The 23,619-nt window shown below is 49.7% G+C and overlaps 11 protein-coding genes across 11 annotated transcripts; 5 read left to right on the top strand and 6 right to left on the bottom strand.

Moving 5' to 3' along the window:
* Positions 1-53: 53 nt before the first annotated feature.
* Positions 54-890, bottom strand: N7525_005803 (uncharacterized protein; the record flags this gene model as incomplete). Its single annotated transcript, XM_002564408.2, has 1 exon — positions 54-890. One exon carries the CDS (start codon positions 888-890, stop codon positions 54-56), a length of 837 nt encoding a protein of 278 aa, XP_002564454.2.
* A 1,361-nt stretch (positions 891-2,251) lies between these two features.
* Positions 2,252-6,238, top strand: N7525_005802 (uncharacterized protein; the record flags this gene model as incomplete). The annotated part of the gene is made up of 9 exons (XM_061213516.1): positions 2,252-2,372; positions 2,423-2,590; positions 2,661-2,777; positions 2,836-3,251; positions 3,313-3,445; positions 3,499-3,993; positions 4,043-4,216; positions 4,267-4,539; positions 4,698-6,238. The coding sequence occupies 9 exons, from the start codon at positions 2,252-2,254 to the stop codon at positions 6,236-6,238; spliced, it is 3,438 nt and encodes a 1,145-aa protein (XP_061070537.1).
* A 163-nt stretch (positions 6,239-6,401) lies between these two features.
* On the top strand, positions 6,402-6,882 carry N7525_005801 (DNA-directed RNA polymerase I subunit RPA12; the record flags this gene model as incomplete). Its single annotated transcript, XM_002564410.2, has 3 exons — positions 6,402-6,492; positions 6,567-6,801; positions 6,864-6,882. 3 exons carry the CDS (start codon positions 6,402-6,404, stop codon positions 6,880-6,882), a joined length of 345 nt encoding a protein of 114 aa, XP_002564456.2.
* Positions 6,883-7,211: 329 nt separating this feature from the next.
* On the top strand, positions 7,212-8,319 carry N7525_005800 (SET domain-containing protein; the record flags this gene model as incomplete). Its single annotated transcript, XM_002564411.2, has 2 exons — positions 7,212-8,033; positions 8,086-8,319. The coding sequence occupies 2 exons, from the start codon at positions 7,212-7,214 to the stop codon at positions 8,317-8,319; spliced, it is 1,056 nt and encodes a 351-aa protein (XP_002564457.1).
* A 255-nt stretch (positions 8,320-8,574) lies between these two features.
* mog1 (Ran GTPase-binding protein MOG1) lies at positions 8,575-9,433 on the bottom strand (the record flags this gene model as incomplete). Its single annotated transcript, XM_061213515.1, has 2 exons — positions 8,575-9,244; positions 9,357-9,433. The coding sequence occupies 2 exons, from the start codon at positions 9,431-9,433 to the stop codon at positions 8,575-8,577; spliced, it is 747 nt and encodes a 248-aa protein (XP_061070536.1).
* Positions 9,434-10,251: 818 nt separating this feature from the next.
* N7525_005798 (uncharacterized protein) lies at positions 10,252-10,647 on the bottom strand (the record flags this gene model as incomplete). The annotated part of the gene is made up of 3 exons (XM_002564413.2): positions 10,252-10,300; positions 10,354-10,546; positions 10,614-10,647. 3 exons carry the CDS (start codon positions 10,645-10,647, stop codon positions 10,252-10,254), a joined length of 276 nt encoding a protein of 91 aa, XP_002564459.2.
* An 864-nt stretch (positions 10,648-11,511) lies between these two features.
* On the top strand, positions 11,512-13,327 carry N7525_005797 (NYN domain-containing protein; the record flags this gene model as incomplete). Its single annotated transcript, XM_002564414.1, has 2 exons — positions 11,512-12,654; positions 12,707-13,327. The coding sequence occupies 2 exons, from the start codon at positions 11,512-11,514 to the stop codon at positions 13,325-13,327; spliced, it is 1,764 nt and encodes a 587-aa protein (XP_002564460.1).
* Positions 13,328-13,512: 185 nt separating this feature from the next.
* N7525_005796 (uncharacterized protein) lies at positions 13,513-14,373 on the bottom strand (the record flags this gene model as incomplete). The annotated part of the gene is made up of 1 exon (XM_002564415.1): positions 13,513-14,373. One exon carries the CDS (start codon positions 14,371-14,373, stop codon positions 13,513-13,515), a length of 861 nt encoding a protein of 286 aa, XP_002564461.1.
* A 110-nt stretch (positions 14,374-14,483) lies between these two features.
* On the top strand, positions 14,484-16,865 carry cog6 (Golgi transport complex subunit COG6; the record flags this gene model as incomplete). Its single annotated transcript, XM_002564416.2, has 2 exons — positions 14,484-14,843; positions 14,910-16,865. 2 exons carry the CDS (start codon positions 14,484-14,486, stop codon positions 16,863-16,865), a joined length of 2,316 nt encoding a protein of 771 aa, XP_002564462.2.
* A 303-nt stretch (positions 16,866-17,168) lies between these two features.
* N7525_005794 (uncharacterized protein) lies at positions 17,169-19,765 on the bottom strand (the record flags this gene model as incomplete). The annotated part of the gene is made up of 3 exons (XM_002564417.2): positions 17,169-17,389; positions 17,480-19,628; positions 19,676-19,765. The coding sequence occupies 3 exons, from the start codon at positions 19,763-19,765 to the stop codon at positions 17,169-17,171; spliced, it is 2,460 nt and encodes an 819-aa protein (XP_002564463.2).
* A 773-nt stretch (positions 19,766-20,538) lies between these two features.
* On the bottom strand, positions 20,539-22,053 carry mrsA (putative mitochondrial carrier protein; the record flags this gene model as incomplete). The annotated part of the gene is made up of 8 exons (XM_002564418.1): positions 20,539-20,587; positions 20,661-21,105; positions 21,158-21,214; positions 21,277-21,369; positions 21,427-21,559; positions 21,634-21,669; positions 21,728-21,797; positions 22,016-22,053. The coding sequence occupies 8 exons, from the start codon at positions 22,051-22,053 to the stop codon at positions 20,539-20,541; spliced, it is 921 nt and encodes a 306-aa protein (XP_002564464.1).
* Positions 22,054-23,619: the final 1,566 nt, after the last annotated feature.

Raw genomic sequence — 23,619 nt, 5'->3', positions numbered from 1 at the left:
ATATAAATGTTAGATTTTATGGATATGGAACTCACATCATGTTATCTTCATTCTCATCCGTCGATATAAGAGTGCACAGGGGGAAACGGAATCGAGGAAACAGCTTGCCCTTTACAAGCCGCCAGTATCAATCCACTAAAACAAGAAACATCATGGACACGACCTGCAACCAATCCATCCGACCACTCGTGCAATGAAACCATAGAATCACCAGAGCCGGTGAGCGCATCTTGCCACGCTCTCTCCGAATTCTCATCCCACAGGTTGGTTCGTAAATCAAACGGCAAAGAGTCTATAAACGGTGTCCGCACTGAATAGTTCCTCGTATTCAACGAGTAAGCACTGCGCAACATGAAGCAGACAATAATAGTCCGCCGGACACTCTCAGCAAGAAGCCAAGCATATCGAGGACTGAAGGTTCCCGGAAGTTGAATAGGCGCTTGTTGCCACAGTTTCACAGCGACTCTCGCCAGCATAACACTGATCGCCTCTGAATACGGACATATATTGCCGTCTTCGCGCAGAACCAACATACATTGATTCAACACCAAAGCTTGACTGCATCCCAGTAGCTCTTCGAATGTCGCAGCGTGACTTAGTCTGCGACAGAGGTCCGCTGAGTTTTGCCGGAGCATTGATAACAGAGTAACGCTTACGCGACCGGTTTGGTGGGTTTGCATATGAAGTCTGCAAATATTGTGGATCTCACGAATAGGGGTTGGCAGGCCCTTCGTATAAAGGTCAGGATGAATGAAAAGTGTCTTCCTCTTTTCTGCGAATTTGACAGGTAAATTCCGCAAGCCGACAACGAGGAATCGGACGATATTTGGATCATATTCTTTCGCGATTTCCAGCCGTAGGGGCGTTTGTATTTGTGGCGTTGGAGTCATGTTGGCAATTGAGCGCTTAGGGCCCACATACCGGCCAGCAGATGGCCTTCGAGTAGATTGTACAGTGAGAGGTGCATTCACATATCCACAGTTGATGTCTTTGCCCAGACACCTACTGCATCTGGGCCAGCCTTGGTCACATCGCCGCTTGGCTTTGATACAGGCTTGGCATGATCTCTGTAATGTCACTGGATTTGAGCGATCAGGCGGCATGGGCTGCTGGGCTACACGAGGCTGAAGATGTAATCAATTCAGACTGCAATTCAGTTGAAATCTACAGGGTAGGCATCAATGGAGCAGAGAGGAGAGAGTTGTATCGGGAGAGAAGTGGAGCAAGCTCTTGGCTAGTTTGCCTAGGTAGGTAGTTAACTACTGAGGGTGACAAATTCCGACCTGGGCAGCCCTGGAGGTCTTATTGGCCCCGGGGCCCACCGTCCACCTTAGTAATAACACTGCGTCGCTACCTACTTTACCAGTTAAGGCTAGCCAACCTACGTACAACATAGTTAGGTAGCCCTGGAGGGATAACACCATGTCGTCTTCGACTATAACCAATGGCAGGGATAAAATATAGCAAGAAACAGATACTTTGGTAATGCAATGGCTGCTAGCAACCGAGCAAGTACTAACTAAACTAGTTAAGCGTAGTCTGTGTACTAAGTGAGCATATGTACTGCAATATGCTCGTATTCGACTAAGCGATTGTCCAGATCTGCAATTAGGGCTACCGTTTTTGGAGTTGGAAATAATGACGATACCACCACTGCATCGGGAGCCAACCCCAACTAAGAACCACTTGCCGGCCTCCAAAAAAAAAAAAAAAAAAGAAAGAAAAGACTACTGGATCCACCTCCCCTCAATATAGCCAGCTGATAGGAAAATCCAATAGGTAAGCGGTTTTATGCGCGAATAATTGACCTCACTGCAATGAAACGGCACATTGCCAGCCATGCATCGTACCAATGCCGGCATTAGCCCCAAAGGATTTCTGCTGTCTACCAATTAGGAGGGTTGCCCAGGTGTTCAGGTTAGGGTCCATCCATGCTGAATTCGGATGTGACTCCGGAGTACGGAGTATGCGGCTGTTGAGAACATACCCACATGGGTAACCCCCATCAATTTCTACTTGCGACCCGACCCGTCTTATCCTGCAGATATACGTGTCAACCCTTGCTCCTTCGATTGGTCCTGGTGCTTAGGGGTTCATGTCGAGCTGAGTATTCACGAGAACCTAGATATCTTCTTTCATCTTGCTTTCTATGTGCTCTAAATATTCATCTAGTGCGCAGAGCAAGACAAAAATGTCATACTTCACAGACAAGACGGACAATTACCCAAATCTGAGTCATTCTTTCAGATCAATGAGACCAGAATATGATGTTGTGATTATAGGATCTGGCTATGGTGCTGGAGTAGCAGCAAGTCGAATGGCGCGGGCAGGGAAGAGCGTCGCAGTGCTAGAGCTTGGCTGGGAAAGAAGATGTACGGATTGAGAGACTTCAAGTAAAATACCATTGCTAACACTTCTATAGCCGGTTCATTTCCGCATACCTTCTCTCAATGTGTGAAAGACATGAGCATCTCGGGGAGTACTGCGAAGAACTCCTTCATCTCTAAGTGGCTAAAGTGCCTGTCTGGGGACCCCACTCGGCTTTTTCAAGTATTTTTGGGTGATGGACAACACTCGTTTGCTGCTCATGGTAGGTGAAGCCCAACATATCCCGGAATCCATGAATAAGAAAACCAACAGCTTTTTGGTCGGAATCATAGGACTTGGAGGATCTTCATTGATCAACGCTGGAGTTTTCCTGAAAGCGGATGAAGGCACACTGCATATGAGTCCATGGCCGTCCGAAATCAGGGATGAGCCATCTATACTCGACGAATGTGAGTTATATATATATGCACATGACAGAGGACATTCCATAACCTAGAACCAATGCAGACTACTCACGCGCCGAAACAATGCTGCAACCTTCCACATATCCGGAGAATTCAACCCCGAGTAAACTTGAGCATCTTTCAAAAGAGTCGAGATGGCTTGGGGAGAAAGGGAATTTTTATCGAGTACCCTTGACCATATTTTTCCACAATGGCCGCAACAGTGCAGGTGTCCCTATGCAGGCAAATAGACAATCAGGCCATGAGTGCACTGGTCTCAACGACGGTTCGAAAAACTCGGTGGCAACAACTTATCTTGCAGATGCCTGGAATTGGGGAGCTGAGATATTCTGCGGATGTGAAGTTCAATTTGTAGAAAAGACTGATGGAGGAGGCTACACTATATACTTCGCCTGGCATGGAAGTGGGAGGTCGGTGTTCACGGATCATTTCAAGGAACAGCTCTTTTGGGTCAAAGCAGTAAGTGAATTCATCCTTCAGAGGTGGATGTGTCAGCTCACCCTGTCTACTTCAATCACAGAAGGAATTCTGTTTCCTTGGGGCTGGTGCTTTAGGAACTACTGGGGTTTTGCTTCGGTCAAAGCAGCACGGCCTCCATATGTCACCGCTCGTTGGAAGGAATCTATCTGGAAATGGTGACCTTTTAATATTTGGTACGTACGTCGCCAGGAAACAAAACCGAGCACATTTGATTGACACATTCAAGGTTACAATGGAGACGCCAATATCAATGGGATCGCCCGTGAATATTCCCGTGCTCCCCCTGGAACAACCGTCACTGCTGTTATTGATAGGCGAGTTGTTGATCCCCTGAAAAATCCCCTATCTGGATATGTTATTCAAGATGGTTGTATTCCCGAGACGTTCAACCCTGTAATCCAAATCATGCTCACCCTGCAGACCATCAAGAGCCAGGCGCTATGCTGTCTTTGGAACCCTCGCCAAGAAGCCAGGAAGACCCTTGCCTCTCTTAAGTCTCTCCTGTTCGGTCCATATGCACACAATGGAGCTCTTCAGCGCACTTCAACTTATCTTGTGATGTCTCATGACAGCAATGAGATAACATTGACCTTGAAGGATGATCAATTGTGCTTGCGGGGACCGGCAGAGGGACGATCTGAGCATTTCAAATGGATAAAGAAGATGTTCAAGGAGCTTTTTGCTCGCACAGGAGCAAGGATAGGGTTTTCATATCCTTATGGTAAGGATTGATAAAAGCCACCGCAAAGCTACGCTAACCATAGTCAAAGGTCGTCACCAGGAGGAAGTCACAGTCCATCTCCTTGGAGGAGCTAACATGAGCAACGATGGAACAGGGCATGGGGGTGTAACAAATCATCGAGGGGAGGTCTTCAGTGGGCCTAACGATGAAGTACACAAAGGCCTCGTCTGTTGTGATGCATCTGTCATCCCGACGGCCCTAGGTATGTCTAAAGGGAAGACTTTCTAGCTTCCTATATGCTGATTCTGACAGGCGTGAACCCGTTGGCCACGATATCTGCCCTTTCCGAGCGGTCCGTCAGTTTGATCGCTGAGAGGTCTGGATTGTCAATTGATCTCGAAACTGAAAACCAGCCCTTGAACGCCTACAGCAAGCCTAGTGTATCATGGGATTGTCAACCCCATCAGAACAGTACCAAGGAAGCGCCCCAGTCCATAGGATGGCAATTTACAGAGATCATGCATGGTCACATCCGCATCGGATCAGAGATTGGAAGTTTTGCAGTTTCCGAAAGGGTAGGAAAGGGTGCGTCCTGCTCGATGCGGATGTTTCTTACAGTCGAAATCTGCCGACGAGGAGGTAAGAAACCGAGAGACCCCTTTAGCAGTAGAATGCTTACAGTACAGATTTACAATACCAAGGAACATGCACCGGGACGATTTCTTGCTACGCATTATCCAAAGCCACTCTCAAGATTGTCGACGGGACTGTTGACTTTTTCACGCCAATACAAGAGAATGCCGAATCATCAGCTATTTCATACCACCTGAAGCTCCTCTCGGTAGAGGGCATGGAGTACCGCCTGGAAGGTCACAAGCTCATCGACTCGAAGATAGCATTCTCTGCCAGAAAGACCTGGGAAGCGACAACCACGGTGAACGTTAATATCACTCGACCAGATGGGACGAATGTCGGAGCAGGGGCCCTTCACATCTCATTGCTAGACTTCAAAAAGCAGATGAGAACGTTCCGGAACACACGAGACTTCCAGATAAGTCTTATCTTGGCCTTGATGGGCTTTTTGATTTCTTTTATGTACCATATCAGTCTCTTCTTCTTTCGCCCTTTCGTCCCTATGCGCTTCCCTCCGATCTCAAGGGAACCCAGTGACCCGCAACAACCACCTTCCACCTCGTGCAACATCACTGCAAGCGATGGTGTACAAGTTCACCTTGCTATACATGACCCAATTCCTATACAAAAGACAGGCGATCCAGCACCCAACTCCAACCTTTCACCAGTCCTGCTTTTACCCGGAGTCACCGGGATCGGCGCGATGCATAATTTGTACTCGCTCCCATTCTTGCGCTGCAACATGGTTGAGTATTTTTCGCAGCGTGGACACCGATGCTACGCACTCACTCCTCGTTGGGGCTGTGATCCCGCCGTTGCGCAGAAAAGCACTGTCTACGACTGCCGTCTTGACGTTGCTGCTGCAATAGGATACATTCGCGGCAAAGAGCGACAGAAACCCTATGTAATAGCCCATTGCCAAGGCTCAGTGGCTCTCTGCATGGGACTGCTGGACGGAACAATCCAGAGTAACCACCTTCTTGGTGTTACTGCCAACTCCGTCTTCATGAACCAGGTCTTTGGGTATTGGAACTCTCTTAAAGGGAGAACGACTCTGCTGATCCAGTTTTACGAATTATTGGCTGGGGACTACTTCCCCATTGTCAACAGTGCTAAGAGCGTTCTTTTCCAACGATTGCTTGACGTCCTCCTCCGTTTCTATCCCGTTGGGCACGCCCGTGATCTTTGCACGTCTACAGCGTGTCACCGGACATCTTTTGCTTTTGGATTGCTGTGGAATCATAAGAACCTTGATATGGGTCTTCATGAAAATGTTCATCAATTTTTTGCGGGGGCCCATACAAAGTTTATGAAGCAAGTGGTTTGCATGGGAACTCGGGGGATCTGCACCGATAATGGTTTATGTCCTCTTCTGACAGCTAAGAATTTGCAACGGCTGCAAGGGTTACCGATTCTCTTTGTGTCGGGTACGGAGAATCAAGTGTTCAACCCCGAGTCTACCCTTAAGGACTATGAGTTATTACGACGACGATTTGGCGAGAGACTTTATCGCAGGTTTCTAGTCGAGGGGTACGGACATCTTGATCCTATTGTAGGGAAGGATGCGGCCGATGATGTATATTGGAGAATCTTCGGCCATTTGAGATGGTGCACCAAAGAGATGGAAAATGAAATGGGAGAGGGACAATAACATCCAAGTTGAGGGGATACACATTGCATGCAGGGGACTACACCGCCGGGACTATACAGGGATTATGAGGGGCTCAGGCTATTCCGTTTGGGAATTAAATGTTCTCCTATAAGCCACTCAAAGCCTTGCCTACAATAAAAATCTGTTCATATAGCTCTCCAACATGGTCCAATTCTGCGAGGATTGCGGTCATCTTCTCCCAGTATCGTCAGCAGAACAGATTCCATGTGAACTCTGTGGGAAATCCACGAAGAGTGAGTGATACAAATACAACCAACCTTGAAACATTTTCGGAATTTCTCTTTCACTGACGCTTTATGACCCTCAGATACAATACTTACTGATGTCCAAATATCTTCATCAACCAATTTCCCTTCCAGACTTCGGACCAAACTACTTTCCAAGACCCAGGTTGTCTCACAAAAGGATCTTGGCGACGGTCCTATAACAGACATGGAATGTCCCCAGTGCTCGAATTCCAAAGCTACTTGGACTGAGGCTCAGCTTCGGAGCGCCGACGAAGGGAGTACTATCTTTTACTGTTGCACAAAATGCAGACACAGGTATGCTGCATCCAAAATGCCCCAGCCCCTTGCTCACCGACTTTTCTGATATTTGGATTTAGATGGCAAGAAAATAATTGAATGGTGCCCTTATACCATTGCAGAAGTGATCAGCTACAAGGCGAAGCTATATCCATGTTGTATACCAAGCTCATAGCGCTGTTCTGGGGCCAAGTGATGAAGTCTATCTAAAGTGGATCAATTCAATCTGCTTCTAAAAGAAACCCCCAGCCAATGAAATTGACGAATCTATACTCGTGTGTGGGCCCCCAATCATTCACCTTCGCTTGGATAACCTCACTGGCCTGGACAGTCGGGAGGCGAATAAAATCGACCCACATATGATCCGGTTCCTGAATTGAAAAAATGGAAAATTCGAGGACGTAAAGAAACAACATACCCAAAGCACCATGTCTCTTGTATATATCACCACAGAACCATCAGACCGGATTCACGTAAAAGGAATCACCCAAACGCAACCCGATTGGATCCACCCACAGCTAATCGAGAGCACCGACGCGATCAAAGGCCGCCAATTTCGCGTTTCCGGTCCCATCCCCAAAGGCACCTGTCTCCTCGTCGACACCCCCTACGCAGTTATCCCCGTCGTTGACGAACCCGCCCACAACGACAATCTCATCTGCAGCAATCCCGCTTGTAATCGGCCCGCACCTCGCCACACCCGGACTCCATGTCCGAATGCCTGTATCCCGGATGTGACGTGGTGCGGCAGCACATGTCGCGACGCCGATAGTCTTCGACATGAGTTTGAATGCGCTTGGCTCAAACGGTATGCGGGGACTATTCGGTCCAAATGGAGTGAATATGATTTCGGCATGTTGTGGGTGATCCTTCGATTGCTTGCTGCGCGCCATTGTCAATTGCAGGAACGGACAGCTGTTGGTGTTGCCGAGTCGACGGGGTGCTGGAAGCATGGATGGAGTGGGATCGAATCGCTCTGTGGTTCTGAGGATACTTGGCCCCATGATAAAGTCCGGTCTTGGTCTGTTCTTGTGAAGAAGTATCTGAGGAGTAGCCCTGCTCTTCCTCATGGGATGAGTGCAGATCGTGTTCTTCATCTCATTTGTCAGGAAGAGGCAAATTCATTTGGTCTTTATCCACGGGAAACAGGCCACTTCCCACTGCCGAAGGATCCTGTCGATAGAGGAGAGCAATTCGCCGCTGCTGTTTATCCCACTGCGGCAATAGCTAATCATTCATGTCTGCCAAACGTAAGTGGAATTGTTCGCCGTCGAATCTGAGGAAGTACTAATTCACCACCAGGTCATCCATAAAGCCGATGACAAGGGCCGAATGGTGTTTACCGCCTCCCGTGACATTTTCCCGGGCGAGGAATGCTGCATCTCATACTTCGACCTGACACAATATACGGATCTTGCTTCGCGTCGCGAGCATCTTCGGAAATCGTTCCGTTTTGTGTGCCAGTGTGAACGATGTGTTTCCGAAGAGCCCAACGAATCAGCAGAATGGACTGCAATGCCAATGATGGATGTATGAGAGTCGCCGACTATAAAATGAACTAGATCTATAGAAACTAGATAGAACACTATACCACAATATTACCTTTGATTTATGAATAGACTAAAACACACCTGTGTAGTCCTTTAAACACGGCAAGTCAAATTTTTATTTCTATCTACTCATCTCAAAGCGCAAATGGCTCTTGTCCCATATCCCAAGCCAGCTATTACAGCCGCGTCCTCCCAATAAAATCCCAATCCCAATGCACATCTGCCATCCAAATCCATACATCTAAACAAAGAGACCCCAATCACAAACCTGCAATCTCCCAACCAAAGCCCCAATGGTCTCCTCAGCAACCACCTCCTCAAGCGACAAACCCCTAGGATCCCCATTCTTATCAAACTCCTCATGAGGCACATTAAAGAAGACCAACAAATCCGTCTCCTGCGCCTCAAGTCTAACAAGCAAGAAATGACACGTCAACCTCGAGACCTGCGGCAAACCACTAGAAACCCCATTCATCTGGGCACCCAAAACCCCAGAATCCGAAACACCAGCAGCGGACCCATCACCAGAGACAGGGACACGACCGCCGCCGCCACGCGCGGGGGTCGTGAAGGAGACAACGCCGCGATACGCCTTGATAGTGGCAGGAGAAGGCGAGGAAGAAGCAAGCTGGACTTCGACGCGCGCAGGCGACTTGATCACCTGCATGGTGTCACCTTCGTCGCAGAGATCGTGCAGGTGGTACAGGGCAGCGGCTTGGTCGACTGTTTCTGTCGTTGCGGATGCTGCGCTGCCGCTGCCCGGGGCGGTGGTTGGCTGCTGGTGGTCGAGCGCGGCGAAGGTGGATAGAGCTTCTGCTTGCGGGACGCGCTGGTTGATTTCGATGATTAGGTTGGAGAGTGTGGTTGGTGAGAGCCAGAGCTCTTGGTGGTCGGGGACCTCGCGGAGAGTACTGGGGTTGGGTGTTAGTTGGGTTCTTTTTGATTGGGATGTTTTGGGATTGGATAAGATTGGATTGGAGGAATAAAATGGGAAATTCATGCATGGGGGAGTTGTATACTAACCTCGAATCAATCCAGCCTTGTGGCACGACGCCTCGAATGGCTCCGCCGAAGAACTCTTGCTCTGTGAATTGAGGCATGTTGGAGTTGGTATGTCTTAATTGTAAGACGGAGGATTTTGGTCTTCTTCTTTTCTTTTCTTTTCCTTTTTCAAAGGATGTTCTGCTGGTTGTGCAGGAGCAATCCAAATTCTTCGAGATAAGTTGCGGATTTTTTCGCCGGTCCCTTTTGTTTTTGTTCGAGGTCCGACAATACAATGGAAGACAAGCAATACTAGAGAGGAGCACAGATTAACAGGGACTATATAATTCCAGAATGGAGAAACCTTTAGGTAGACGAGCAGACGTGCATGAGGCAACAATTGCGGGCGGGTGTTTTCCGCCCAATGACGTTTGGCGGTTTGGCGGGGTGTTGACTCAATATACGAGCTACATTTAAGCGACTATCAACTCACGGATTCATTGAAATGGCAAAGCGAATCACCATTTGAGAGCAAGGTCTTTAGGAACCACCACGACAACCGGGTTACAATCTTTAGTATAGAAGAATAGTTTAGCTGCTTTTACAGCTTCATTATGTCTCTCTCAGTTGTCTTTTATAGATCTACATAAAAGTAACTAACCTATGCCCGGGTACATCACTACCTATGTAGGTATTTTCTGCAGAGCCAACCTTGGAAACTCTAGGGGTTCTTGTTACAGACACTGTAGGGCTACCTTTCTCCTACAACGTTTGATCTATGTAATGAATGGGAACTTGTTTCACTAGAGTATCTGATGAATTCGAAGAGCAGGTCCGTTCACCGATAAAAAAAAAAACTCAATTGATATCGTTAACTCATGATGAGGCTTGAGTGCAGGGCTGCCCAAATTTACTTATGGAATGACAACGGCAATGATCACTTCTGGGGAGACCAGAGGCCGGGAGCACCCTTGACCTTGTCACCGCTGGAGATATGGTTGGAATATGGCTTTTTGGCTCCAAGAATAGAGTGACTTACATGGAGCCGGTGGCACCGCCGTGGCCGTGGTTGTCACTGGCACGCTGGGTCTTGTCGAAGGCCTCCTGGCCAACACCCTTGCTATCATCGGTCTTCAAGCCGCGGGTAGTGCGGTCAGTGGTATCAGTGGCAGTCTCCTTGACCTTGTCCTGGGTGGACTTGGTGGAGTCAGGAGTGAGTTTCTCCTTGGCCTCTGTAGAAAGAGTCGTCAGTCACAATGCCTTAACATCTTGACAGGCAGGTATGGCAGTGTCACATACTGGTGGTAAAATCCTTGCGACCGGCGTCAGACATAATGAAGATTGGTTAAAGTTTGGTAGTTCAAAGTAGATGTAACTCTTGGAATTGTATGGTTTGGTTGAAGTAAGAGATGTTGGATGAAGGAAGAAAAGCCAGCTAAGGAGGCAAAGAGGGGGGTTTATATAGGTTTGTTTGGCCTCATTGCGTGCTCATAAAGAGACATAACATGAAGTTGTTGGTTGTTTGCTTTCGTGACCGACTTGCGCAATACAAACCAGACACAGCTAGGCAATGTGTATACAGATCTATTTGGGCCGGGGGCCCGGACTAACCACAACCTCCAATCTGAATAAATGGTTCCTCCAATGAGCATAGTTCCTAAGGCTCAGCTGTTCGTGATATTCCACGATGTACAAGCTGTGGCACGCGATATGCTCTTGATTCGTTCAATTCGATTTTCTGGAGATGACATCATGAAGATCTTCCAGGTAGCAGAGAGCTCCAGGCTTGCGGGTTAGAAATCACATGATTATTTCTTATCGCAGTTTCCAAGTTTGGCTATCACGTGAAATTAATAATCCAGGGGCAACTAGGCCTAATTGGGAATAGACAATAACAGGCGGTCAAGGACTATTTGACAGAACTACTCACCGCCTTCGTCACCCCCCTCGGGCATCAACTGTAGTCGTTCATCTCCGACCAACTTGTTTGCTTTCATTCTCATCCGTTCTCTTTGACTCACTATGTGGATAAGATCTGTTCTTCTCCATGCATCATTGTCTCATTCTCCCTGATTACCATCCTGATCGTTATCTTGGTGACAACACTTTGAATTATCGTTCTTCCATTTGCTACCATCCAAACGCCAAACGCACGAACCTGTTACACACCCGTTACATCTCTCTCATCTAGCGGTCAATGACACTGTCAGATCCTCCTGTCCCTTCAAATTGGGACTTTGCTCCCGTGCATCACCTACTATGTTCGCCTATCGAGGGCTGCACTGCGAGACCTAGTCGCCACAATGAATCTACAATCACCTCGCTTGGTGAACAACAAGCCGAGGGTGATCCCCGTTACACCACTAATGGCAGACTCATAAGTCTCCAGCGGAGTAACCCAAAACTTGGTGACTTCGGTTCTCTTTGGGAGCTTTTCCATGGGGCCCCTGCTCCTGCAAGCGTCTCACCCACTTTGGGGACTACAAGGACCGCCAAGTCTGAGCTGGAGAAGGTTCAGCCATTACTTGAAGAACTGCTGCCTAGTTCAGCGGAAAGACCTACCAGAAAGGTCTCATTCTCTGGCATCCCCTGCATCGAAGATTCTGTCCCCATTTCATCTGACGCATCTCACGCCATCAATGAGCCAGATACTCGGGTCCTCAAGGACACCACCACTGGCTATACCTCCCATTATTCTTCTCGCCCGAAAGCACATGTGACAGGTATCCCTGTCGATTTTGAGGGACGATCATTCACTATCTTGAAACGGGGTTCTGTTCATGAGCCTTTAGGAACGACTGCCAATGTGACATTTGGTATTCCACCGACCCCTCCGGAGACTATTACTAGAGCCCTAGCTGGTGATCCAAGTGATACTCCCACGGCGAGACCCAAGTCTCGTTCTCGCGGAAAAGATTTCCGGAAGAACACGCGCGATAACCCAGTCACTTCCGAAGAAAGTGCTGGGCTGGACTCGGACACCAGCATTGTTTTCGATCACCCCGTTCGTGAGAAACCTGTGGCAATTCCATTTGTCCCATTTCAAGTCGGCAGATTTGAAACGAAGACACGCCATTATGATACCCCACCGTCCTCATTTGACGATAATGAATGGATACTGAATACTGATACCATCCGAGGATTTGCTTCTGGAGGTACTCCTGTGCGGTCTCTCCTTCACCAATCCGCCGCGGAACGAAGAGTCACCTTGATGAGTAGACTCCTCGGTCATTTTCCTGATTACGCCAAAGTCGTGTCTCAAGTGGGACAGCCTTTACACCATCGTCCCAAAGAGAGTACTACCTCACGTCCTATTCATGTATTTGTTGACGTGTCAAATGTATGCTTTAGTCCCCCATTTACCCAATATCTGTCAAGCTAATTTGCCTCAGATCATGGTCGGGTTCCACGATTCGGTGAAAACCTCGAGAAATATCCCTCTCTCAGCCCGAATTCGTCGTGTCCACATGTCCTTCGCGAACCTCGCATTGATTATGGAACGCGGCCGCCAAACCGCCAAGAGAGTCTTGGTCGGATCAGATCGTCTTCCCTGCGTCGATGAAGCTGAGAGACTCGGCTACGAAGTGAATATTCTTGAGCGTGTGCAGAAGGTGAAGGCGATCACACCCCGTCGCAACAACAAGTCACGGAAGAATACTGTCTCCAATTACCAGGGTGGATATAGCGGTCCTGAAACGGTCGCCGGCTCTGGAGAGCGATGGGTTGAGCAGGGTGTGGACGAAATTCTACACCTGAAGATCCTGGAGAGCCTTCTGGATACGGAACGCCCGGCGACGATTGTTTTGGCGACGGGGGATGCGGCAGTAGCTGAGTTCTCCGGCGGTTTCATGAAGATGGTCGAGCGCGGGCTACAGCGCGGCTGGAATGTTGAGCTTGTCAGCTTTTCTCAGGGCACTAGTTACGCGTACCGGAAGAAAGAGTTCCGAACTCGATGGAGAGACCAGTTCAAGCTAGTTGAGCTTGACCGGTACTTGGAGGAACTGTTTGAGTGAATGCCCTCACTGGAGATTCACCTTTTGCCATTTCAATCAATGAAATCAAGACTTATCTTTTCAGCTATTTGGATGCGCTAAGCATCTTTACAGTCCTTATTGCCTATCGGGAAGCTAAATGAACCACTCACATTAGGCCTTCTAAACGCTAAATGATATACAGAGCTGGCTTTTCTACCGCTCGCCTATACTGCCATTGAATCTCGTTGTCGCTTAAGTTGACCAAGCTCGCGCTCTAGCTCTTTATACTTCGCCCGTGCCCCTGGTGTATCCTTGGGAAGATCATGGAACGCCCTCACGCGGCCTTGCAAGGCTTTGACCGTCTCCCGCATCTTGATAACATTCTCCTCCTCCGCTATCAGTTCCTCAATAGTCGGGCCCCGGGGTTGGACTTTTTCAAGTGACGCGATGCGATCTTGGTACTCCCCGACCTTGATTGCAAGTGTCTTCGTGCCGCGTGTCCATTCCGACGTCAAGCTTTGTGTTTCGGACGGTGTCTCATACGCCACATCGGTCTTCAATTCCTCAAGCTCCGTCTGTAGCCGTGCTAGCTCTCGCTGAAGGTATCGATGCAACGTGTCGACCTTTCCAATTTGTTCCTGGGCCTCGAACTCCTCCACCGTGAGCTCCACAATCGACTGCCCCAGATCCCCCGGGTTCGGATTTAAAGTATTGCCCAGAGCGGCGGCTGAGTCGGCGAGGTCCTCTAGATCACGTCTCCCTGTATCATCCAAACACATCTCGACTTCATCAAGGAGTTGATTCTTCTGTTGTTCGTGGGGGTCTTTGCGTTCGAACTCTTCCCGTAGTTTGTATGCCTCAACAGCTTCTTCGCGCGCGCAATGTTGTAGAGTGGCTTCTTCATCTGCGGCATCATTGGCTGCAGCTAGTGTCAGGAGGACGCGGAGGGTATCTTCGTTGCGCTCGAACTTGGGGACCGGTTTGGGCGCGTATTGTCGATTGAGCCAGGAGTTGACGTACGCCCAATCTTTAGCTTGGATAGCAGCCTGGCGGGCTTTAGCTGGCGAAAGGAGTGGACTATCCATGAGAATATGTACCGATGCAACTCCAGAAATGAATTCAGACAAATCAGGAGGGGAAAATAAATGGCCTTGAAGAGTAATGTGTTGACGATAAGATACGGCCAAGGCGGTCGATGCGCCACGCCAAGTGTGAGGTTGTCCTCTACTTCCCCTCGCCGACTTTCTGGGCTGCTCGAACAACAATGACCAGCTACTTCCCACCAGGTGGCAGCGCCAGTAATGGCGCGAGTACGCAGACCGCATCGTCTCCGTTGTCCCCGCCAACGCAGCGCCCGACCGCGCTCACCAATCGGTTGACAACGGTGCTGTCGGCATCGTATGCGGACTCGGACATTCGGGACTCTCTCGAGACTTTGAGCTTGAGAGGCATTCACAACACTGAAGAGACACGTCGACAACTACGACTGGATGTACAAAAGGAAGTTGTCGATTGCAATGCGGAGATTGTCAAGGACTTTGGGAAAGTGGCCGAGGTGAGACTCCTATTGCTCCTTTAGAGATAGGGCTCCGGAACTCTAATTACTGAATGGCGATTGCAGCAATTGAGACGGATCGGAACGGTTGTCTCTACGCTCAATCAGACATGCGAAGATATGCGCAAACGAATCAACCTCGCGAAGCAGGACACCACGCCGGTACTCGAGGAGGCTAGCGCTCTGATGGCACAGAAGAAAGAGACCGAGACCAAACAACAGCTGTTGGAAGCCTTTTCGAAACATTTCTTAGTTCCGGAAGAGGATTTACTGGTCTTGACGTCGGCCGAGGAGCCTGTTGACGAGCGGTTCTTCGACGTGTTAGCTCGTGTTAAGCAAGTGCACCACGATTGCGAAGTCTTGCTCGGCGGCGAGAATCAGCGACTAGGCTTGGAGGTGATGGAATTGAGCACCCGGAATCTCAATTCAGCATACCAGAAACTGTACCGATGGATCCAGAAAGAATTCAGATCCCTGAATCTAGAGGACCCTCGCATCAGTAGTACGATCCGCCGCGCTCTACGGGTGCTGGCAGAACGCCCGAGTCTATTCCACAGTTGCTTGGATTTCTTTGCGGAGGCACGGGACTATGTGCTGTCTGATGCTTTCCACTATGCATTGACCGACGCTGTTTCCGGGGCGAATGGGCCCGGCACCAGTGATCACACCGTCAAACCAATTGAGTTCTCGGCGCATGACCCGCTCCGGTACATCGGTGATATGCTTGCCTGGGTGCACTCGACAACTGTATCAGAACGAGAGGCTCTGGAGTCGTTGTTTGTTGATGACGGGGACGAACTCGCTCGGGGGATTCAGGCCGGCCTGAATAGCGAGCCCTGGTCGCGCATCGATGAGGATCAAGAAGTTGCCTTTGATGGCCAAAAGGCACTCAGTGACTTAGTCAACCGCGATCTTACGGGGGTGTCTCGATCCCTGCGGCAGAGAGTAGAGCTCGTCATTCAGAGTCATGAGGACCCCGTTACTTGCTACAAGGTGGTGAACTTGCTGTCTTTCTACCGTACGACCTTCACCAAACTAGTGGGCGCGCAATCGCACTTGGTCGACCTGATCCAGAACTTGGAGAAGTCCACTCTTGGCCACTTTGAGACTTTGATGCGCGACCAAATCAGCGCCTTGGCGGGCGACAATATTGCCCTGACTCCACCAGACGACCTGTCACCCCCACAGTTCTTGCTAGATGCGTTGGAAGGCCTAGAACTACTGATGAAGACCTATGAGACTTCCGTCGGACCAGAAGATTCATTACCCGACGCGAACGAGAACCCGTTCACTTCTGTCCTCCGAGCCGCCTTCGATCCATTCTTGACGCTGGCCCGGTCCTCATCCGACGAACTCCAAACCACCACAGCGCAGTCCATCTACCGCACAAATATACTCCTTGCAGCTCGCGCAGCTGTGTCACCATTCCCCTTCGCCAGCTGCACACACGTCCCTCCCATTTCTGCAGCCCTATCAACTCTCCGCAGCGATCTCCTCGACACCCAACACCAATTCCTCCTCGAGACCTCTGGTCTCCAAAAGCTCTTAGATGCCCTAGAACCTTTCTCAGAGACCGCCGAAGACAAGACCGAGAAGCCAGACCAGAAACCCCATCTAGCCGACCTGGCCAGTCTCCCAGCTTTCCAACCAGAGTCCTTGATTACATCCAGCCAACAACTCGACGACTTCCTCCCATCTGCGCTTATGGACGCAACCGATAATCTGAAACGCGTGCAAAGCCTCTCCCTTATTCAGAGCGTCACTGAGGATGCAGTTGAGGCATTCTGCCGTGATTTCGAGTTCGTCGAAGGCATGATCATTGCCGCCGACGAGGCGCGAGGAACTGTGAATGTGGCCATTGGAACAGGGGACAGTGTTAGCGGCCGGAGTGGTAAATCCGATGGCAAGACAGAAGCCAGCGAGAAGGATAAAGAAGAGGCCGAAGAGGGCGAGGATGAACAATGGAGTTTGAGATCGTTGTTCCCTCGAACGACGGGGGAGATCCGAGTGTTGTTGAGTTAATCTATATATCCCCTATACAGGTTGTACTTGATCTATATCGAAATGTACAATGAAAACATGCAGCTGCACAGCCCCGGAAATCAATGGGTGCGCTAGAAGCGCTCAGTTGAGAACATGTTAGGACTCAGATATAGCATTCGAGTTAACAGGAAGAGGAATATGCCAAATACATGTAGACAATAAACAAGAATTGCTATTGCATTCCTATAACCGTATCGAACATACAAAGTCCCCACAGACGAGGGGGAATAGAGACAAGAGAGCAGAACCAAAAAGTCCAAGATGAGTGAATCAAAATCTACTCTATCCACCTCGCTCACCAAATTCCCTCGCCCAATCTTCATATTTCCGGAGCCCATCGGAGGAAACACTAGGCCGAATGGAATACAAACTTGACTCGAAGTCCTGGAATATAATGGCGCGGATCTGGTCCATAGGCGTGTGTAGAAGGGCCTCACCCAGATTACGCAGGGGGCCCATGGCCGCATCTTTAGCGAGGGCTGTTATGTCTGAACCGGAGAAGCCTAGGGTTCTTAGTTAGGAATACGAACCAGACAAAAATAAAAAATAAAAGAAATAAAAAAGGCGGGTATACGCGTGAGGGAAGAACATACCTTCTGTCACCTGTACCAGAACCTGGATATCCGCATCACTCAGCTCGTGATGCTGATGACTGAGAAGTCTGCGTATCTGCTGCTCGCGGACATGGTGTTCGGGCAAGGGGATGTACTGGCGACGGACGAAGCGGCGACGTGCAGCCTCATCGATATCCCAAGGCATATTGGTAGCCGCTAAGACGAGGACGCGACTAGCGTCGCCTTCCTTCTTCTCGCGGCTTGTTTGTTCGCGGCCTGCAGCTGCGCGCTGGAGGTCAGACCATTGAACTAGGAATTCAGTCTTGGAGCGACGTGAGGCTTCATGCTCTGAGCCGGATGATCGGGCGGAGAGGAGGGAGTCGATTTCGTCGACGAAGATGATGGATGGAGCGAGGGCTTTGGCGAGCCCGAAGAGAGCGCGTACGAGCTTCTCGCTTTCGCCGTGCCATTTGGAGGTTAGACTTGATGCGGAGATGGAGAAGAAGGTTGATTTTGATTCTGTGGCTACTGCTCGTGCGAGCATGGTTTTGCCTGTGCCTGGCGGGCCGAAGAGGAGCATTCCGCGAGCTGGTTCGCGGAGGCCAGAGAAGAGGTCTGGACGGAGGAATGGGTAGACGACTGCTTCTTTGAGAGCCTTTTTGGCTGCTTCTAAGCCTGCTATGTCATCCCAGTGTACTTCGTCACCGCGCACCACGATGTCGTTCAGAATTTGCTTCGCTGACTGGGGATCCACGCCCCTAGGCAATTTTTCCATTATTTTCACGATTTCACTGTCATCTTCCTCGTCTTCGTCCTCTGCGTCGCTTGCTGTGGTCCGCTGATCTGAAGACTCTTGGTCGCTTGACAATGGCGTCTCCTGCTGTTTGACTGGTGTGGCTTTGCGCCGTACTGCACTATCGTTATCCCCTTGAGAAATAGCCAGCCGGTCGAGACCACGATGGAAATCATCACCACTAGCGGGTGATGGGGAAACGCGGGCCGTTTCACCAATTATGGGCGGTCTAGGCGCAGAGTTTGTCCGCGGTTTATCGTGGGAAGAATTCTTTTCACGGTCAAGCCGAGGCGTCAGACTCCGAGAAGTACTCTCGGACTTGGTGGCTTGCATTGGATGGCTTGTTGGTTGATGGGAGGATCGCAAGGCCACAGGCTTGGGTTTGATGGATGGTCTAGGTGGTGCAAAATCAGCCGGGTTCGGCATAGACATTGCATGAGGATTTTGTTGTTTAGGGCTGTCAGGTGGAGGTCGAGGCACCCGCGGCGGCAGCTGACTAGGCGACTGGGCAGATGGTCTGGGAGAGGACCTTTTTGGAGATGAACGAGGAGGCTCTCGCCAATGGGCAGCAGGAATTCGGTCTCCGGATAGGTGGTCTTGGGAAGAGCGAATTCTCGGCCGCGGAGGCTCATCCCCAGAATTGGGTCTTGGTTCTGGATCTCGGCGGAAATTGGGGTCGTGGGCGGCGCTTTGCCGAGATGATGCGAGAGCCGCTTCGCTCACAGGCTTCTCGCCCGATGCAGAGCGATAGATGCTACCCCATGCTAGACCCGCAGCCGTAGAAGCAGCAGGCCTCGATTCCTTCTTCTTTGATGCAACCTTGACTTTCTTGCCATTCTTTTTGCCATCGCTGCTGCGCAGAGTTGTCAACATTGGTTTCCGGCGCTCGGGACTGGAACCACGCGACTTGGTTTTGCCCGAAGAATTTGAGTTCACCCGCAATGCAGGCGAACCAGCCGCTGACAGGGCGGCTGTCCCAGCATCATCGTAAACTGGCGGCGACTCATGACTTTGTTTTGTCGGCAGCGCAGGGCGGTTGGGTATGGCGGCTGGTTTGGAAAGGTCGGTGTATCCCACAGCAGGGATTGTTCCATCTCCGATCCAGCCCGGGGGGTTGGAAGACGATGGCGGTATGCTGGGGGTAGACTTGCCCTTGACGAGGGTAGCGGCCTGTTTACTGCCATTTGCCTCTGCGGATTCTTTCCTGCTTTCTTGGAGAGCGCCTAGTAGATCGACCCGTTCTCGGCATTGAATCTCTAGCGCCCGGATGGAATCCTGCAGGGCTCTTTCGGTTTCGGATTTCGGGGTATAGTTCGACGGTACACGACGGGCATTGTGGTGGTAGATAGTCTCAAGGGCAGATCTCCAGGACCTCAATGCTTCCTCCTCGTTGTTCTAATATAATGAGCCTCAGGGAACTGGTGTCGAATTAGTGGACTCACCTGCCCCTCAAAGTACACTGCAGTGGAGCACGCGAGATAGCACTCGTCGTACGTCTTCTGCAGGGAAGACGCAGGCCGTGGGCGCATCATTTGGAATATACAGGCCCGCCTGTATCCATTTCACGACAGGTTGGTGGAGTTGGTGAAAGCGATGATCTCCCGCAGGTGGAGGGGGGGAGGATTTTTCGCGTGACGTAGTCGATTCGGAGTCGATTCGGAGTTTTGTACTGCATGCGTCCATTGAACTACATACATACATAACTAGGTAGTAGCATCTTTATACAAATCAATTGAAATGGTAAAACCCAGATATCATCTCTAAATTCCTCACGTCTATGGGTACATGCAAGATACTAAAAAAAGAGAACATAAGTTATAGTGATGCCACAAGAGAACCCAGCCCTCTCAAGAAACCAAAAATAAAAGAACCAGAGGGGTTTCCAACGCCGGTCACAGTATAGGACACATCGAATGGAAGAGAGCATCGAAGAATCCCAAGATAAGAAAAATAAGAAAATAAGCACCAGGTTTAATCTCCGAAGTCGAAAGTGGCCGTGTCCCGCTTTTCCCAAAACTATACATTGCCGAAATGCTTTTATGAAAAGCCCTAAACATGCAAAGAAGATCGAAATCCAGGCTCTGCTGGCCCAAGATGCGCCATGATGAGGGTTGCTGGGCTCCGCCCAACCCCCAAAATCCAGAACATATTGTAAAAGAACAGACCCATATCGCCCGAAGAGATCAAAGAAAGATTATATGGTGCCCACACAAACGTGGTATATCGAACAAGTAGCAGGTCCATCGGGAATGGTGGATGGGACCCATGGCGAGCGGCCGTGGGAAAGGTTCAAGTCGGGGTTCGTTTAGTCGAGGTGCTTCTTGAAGTAAGCCTTAGCCATCTCGTAGGATGTCCTAGAAGAAAAAAAAAAGTCAGTAAATGTCCAATCAAGTACGGAGAGAAACCGAATCTTAGAATGAGACGTACCAGCAAATTGCAGTGCTCGGCATAGTGGAAATAATCCGAGGGCGCATGCCACGCAGGAAGCCAGACCAGCCAAACTGGCGCTTGATGATGGCAGCAGCGTTGAACAGACCCCTTGCGGACCGCACCTCCTCGCTCTCTGCCAGGCCACGGGTCTGAAGGAGCGTCTTTACGACGTCAAGGGGAGTGGTAATACCAGCTGCGAAGGCACCGGCCAGACCACCTGCGATGCAGTGGGTGAACGGGTCGTACTCATTCTTGGGGTTCATGACCTTCGAGATGGACTCGTAGGCAACGAATTGAGTGGCCGTGAAGGGCACGGTCATGCAAAGTGTGGTAGGGTAGGAGACGTAGAAGGCCTGGATACCTTCGGTGCGGTAGAGGGTCTTGGCGCATTGCGCCAGGGTCTTGTGAACTGAGCCGTGGACCTGCATACGCTGCTTCATGACTGGAAAAGGAGTTAGCGGGGCGCGATTTATTGCCTCGCATGGGTCACTTACCATCGAATGGGTTCATCAGCGCATCGCTGGCAATGGTGGCGGCCGCTCCACTCATAGCTGCACGATAATCACGTTAGTACACAAAATAAAAATCAATTCAACAGATCCGAAAATCTTACCGGCAGCCAAGGGGTGGTGTCCATCGTCGACATTACCGCCAGCCATTTCCTTCACAATCTCATATGTACCGAAGTAGACAGCGTGGGCGGGACCTATCGTCGCGAATCAGGATTGAGTCTTCAACTCAGGACCTTCCACGATATACACACCTGCACCGACAATAACACTCGAGACTCCCTTCCATAGTGTCCGCCAGCCCTCAACCCGATAGATTGTAGAGACCGCGTTGGTCAATCCGGTGTAGAGACCGCCAGTTGAAGGGGTCAGGATTTGCATGCGAGTCTAGCGACGCCCAAAATAGTCAGCGCTCAATCTTTTCCTAGTTCGAATGCCATCAACCCAAAAATCAAGCTTACCTTGAGCAAGTCAACAGGGTACATCACTGAGTGTTCCTTTTATCCGGTCAGCCAAAGATCCTCATCAACACCGCTAACAACGATGTAGACATACCGCTATCCCCGCAAAAGCACCAGCCAGCATATTCCGGCCAAGGCCATAGTTGGACGGAAGGGCTTCATAGCTAGAACAGGTTGCATCACATTAGCTTAGGCCACACAATTGGATTCCGCAGAGCGACAACAGGGCGGAACAAGTCAGGATGCTCAACAGGGACAATCAATCAATGCCTGAAACAGGTCATATCTCCAGAAAATAAGATGTGTTTGTCCCTGTGTTCATTCCAGCGATCCCGATGCCCGACTGCCGGGGGAAGAAAAAATCCATCGGAGAGCGACATACTCGAATTCCTGTCCGGGGATCTGATCGGGAGCCGCCATGGAGCTTCCGCTAGCTCAAGGCGCAGCTGTAGCAGATGAATAGTTCGTGCGGAGAGGGAGGGAGGTGGTTGACAGTGGCGGAGGTGGAGGAATGGAAAAGTGAAGATGAGATAAACGGGGATTGGGGTTGGAGATCCCGAGGAACACAGACACAATGCCAACGAGAGAGTAAAAAGAACAGAAAGCCAACAAAAAGGGGGGATGAATGAAATGAAGAATAGAGGAATAGAAGAAGAGTGTTCCTTCTTTCTTCTTTTTTTTTTCCTTTTTAACGGAGTATCTGGGGAGGAAATCCTGAAATATTGGAAATTTAGGTGTTTTGGGCTCAGGAAAACGGCGCTAGGGAAATTATTCACGGACTTTGCCCAGCTTTTATTATGTTATGATTTTACACTATTAACTCTTCAATGTTCTTATTTCTGTTGGGCCATTAGAGACTATCTTCTACTTATCCTCTCTATCTTCCTTATTCTCCTTACTTCAATCCCTTTAGAAATACTCTGGAGAATCCCCCGTGCTTATTCAGAATCGGCGGCCAGACCCCGGAACTAACTGAACATAATAGTTAACTAATTACCTACAATGCTACAATGTAGGTAATTATATGTATCAGTATCCAAAAAAAGGCCGACATAACTGTACGGAGTATTCCGTCCAGCTCCGGAGAACACATGCCTATTAACACTGACTACCAAGACATCCAAGGTAAAATATCTCCGGAACTTCCGATGACGGAGTTTACCCTTAACTTTTTATGTAAAGTACCATATTGGTACCTCCACAGTGAAATAACCACGGTACAGGTACACGGCTGGTACTTCTGATTTTATCAATCAGATAAGACGGCCCCCCCTAATAAGCCATGTACGCCCTTGACCACATTTCGCCTAACTCATATTAAGTGGAGCTTTGGGCTTCTTCGGCTTCGAGAAGGGGGCTTTTTTTATTCTATTAAAGTACCTATAACCATCTCTTTATACATACATACACAGGTGTACATCATGATATTTCATGTCCATTCCAAGGTTGTTAACTAAGATTTAGATCTCGTTTCAACCCAGGAGACGAAGCAGAAAACAGAACACGCGATTTTTGACCGGGGCATGCCGAGCCCCGGTGGGACTGCAAGCCGCGAACTAAACTCATCTGGTCTGCATATATTGGCTCGGTTTCGGCTGAGTGACCCCCTGTTTCCCATGGAAAACCCTTACACTTCATAGTCAAGGGATCGAACGCGGTGGATATCGATTGGGCTGCCAGTCCGTAGAGTCACTCTATAGTATATAGGAGCGTACATGGGCAGAGTCCTCATTCTCCTTCCACTCGCTACATGTGTGCATTGAATGGGAGAATTTCTCTGATATCTGCCTGTTATAAAAGCTCTGGAAACAATCATTTCTGTAAGGGAAAAAAAAGCCGATGCGCCTGAACTCGAGGCAATGAGGAAAGAGAAGACGGAGTCTGTGATGGAAAAAAGAACACACCAAAAGAAAAGCCCTCGTCAAATGAGGATACATGCAGAATTCGAAGTATTTCGAGGACGCCCCGAACACAAAACTAGGACGA

Source organism: Penicillium rubens, assembly GCF_028828025.1.
Source record: "Penicillium rubens strain IBT 27055 chromosome Unknown utg000002l_segment0_segment0, whole genome shotgun sequence".
NCBI classification, from domain to species: Eukaryota; Fungi; Ascomycota; class Eurotiomycetes; order Eurotiales; family Aspergillaceae; genus Penicillium; species Penicillium rubens.
Note: the sequence above shows the minus strand (reverse complement) of the source record. Positions and strands in the feature narration are given on the sequence as shown.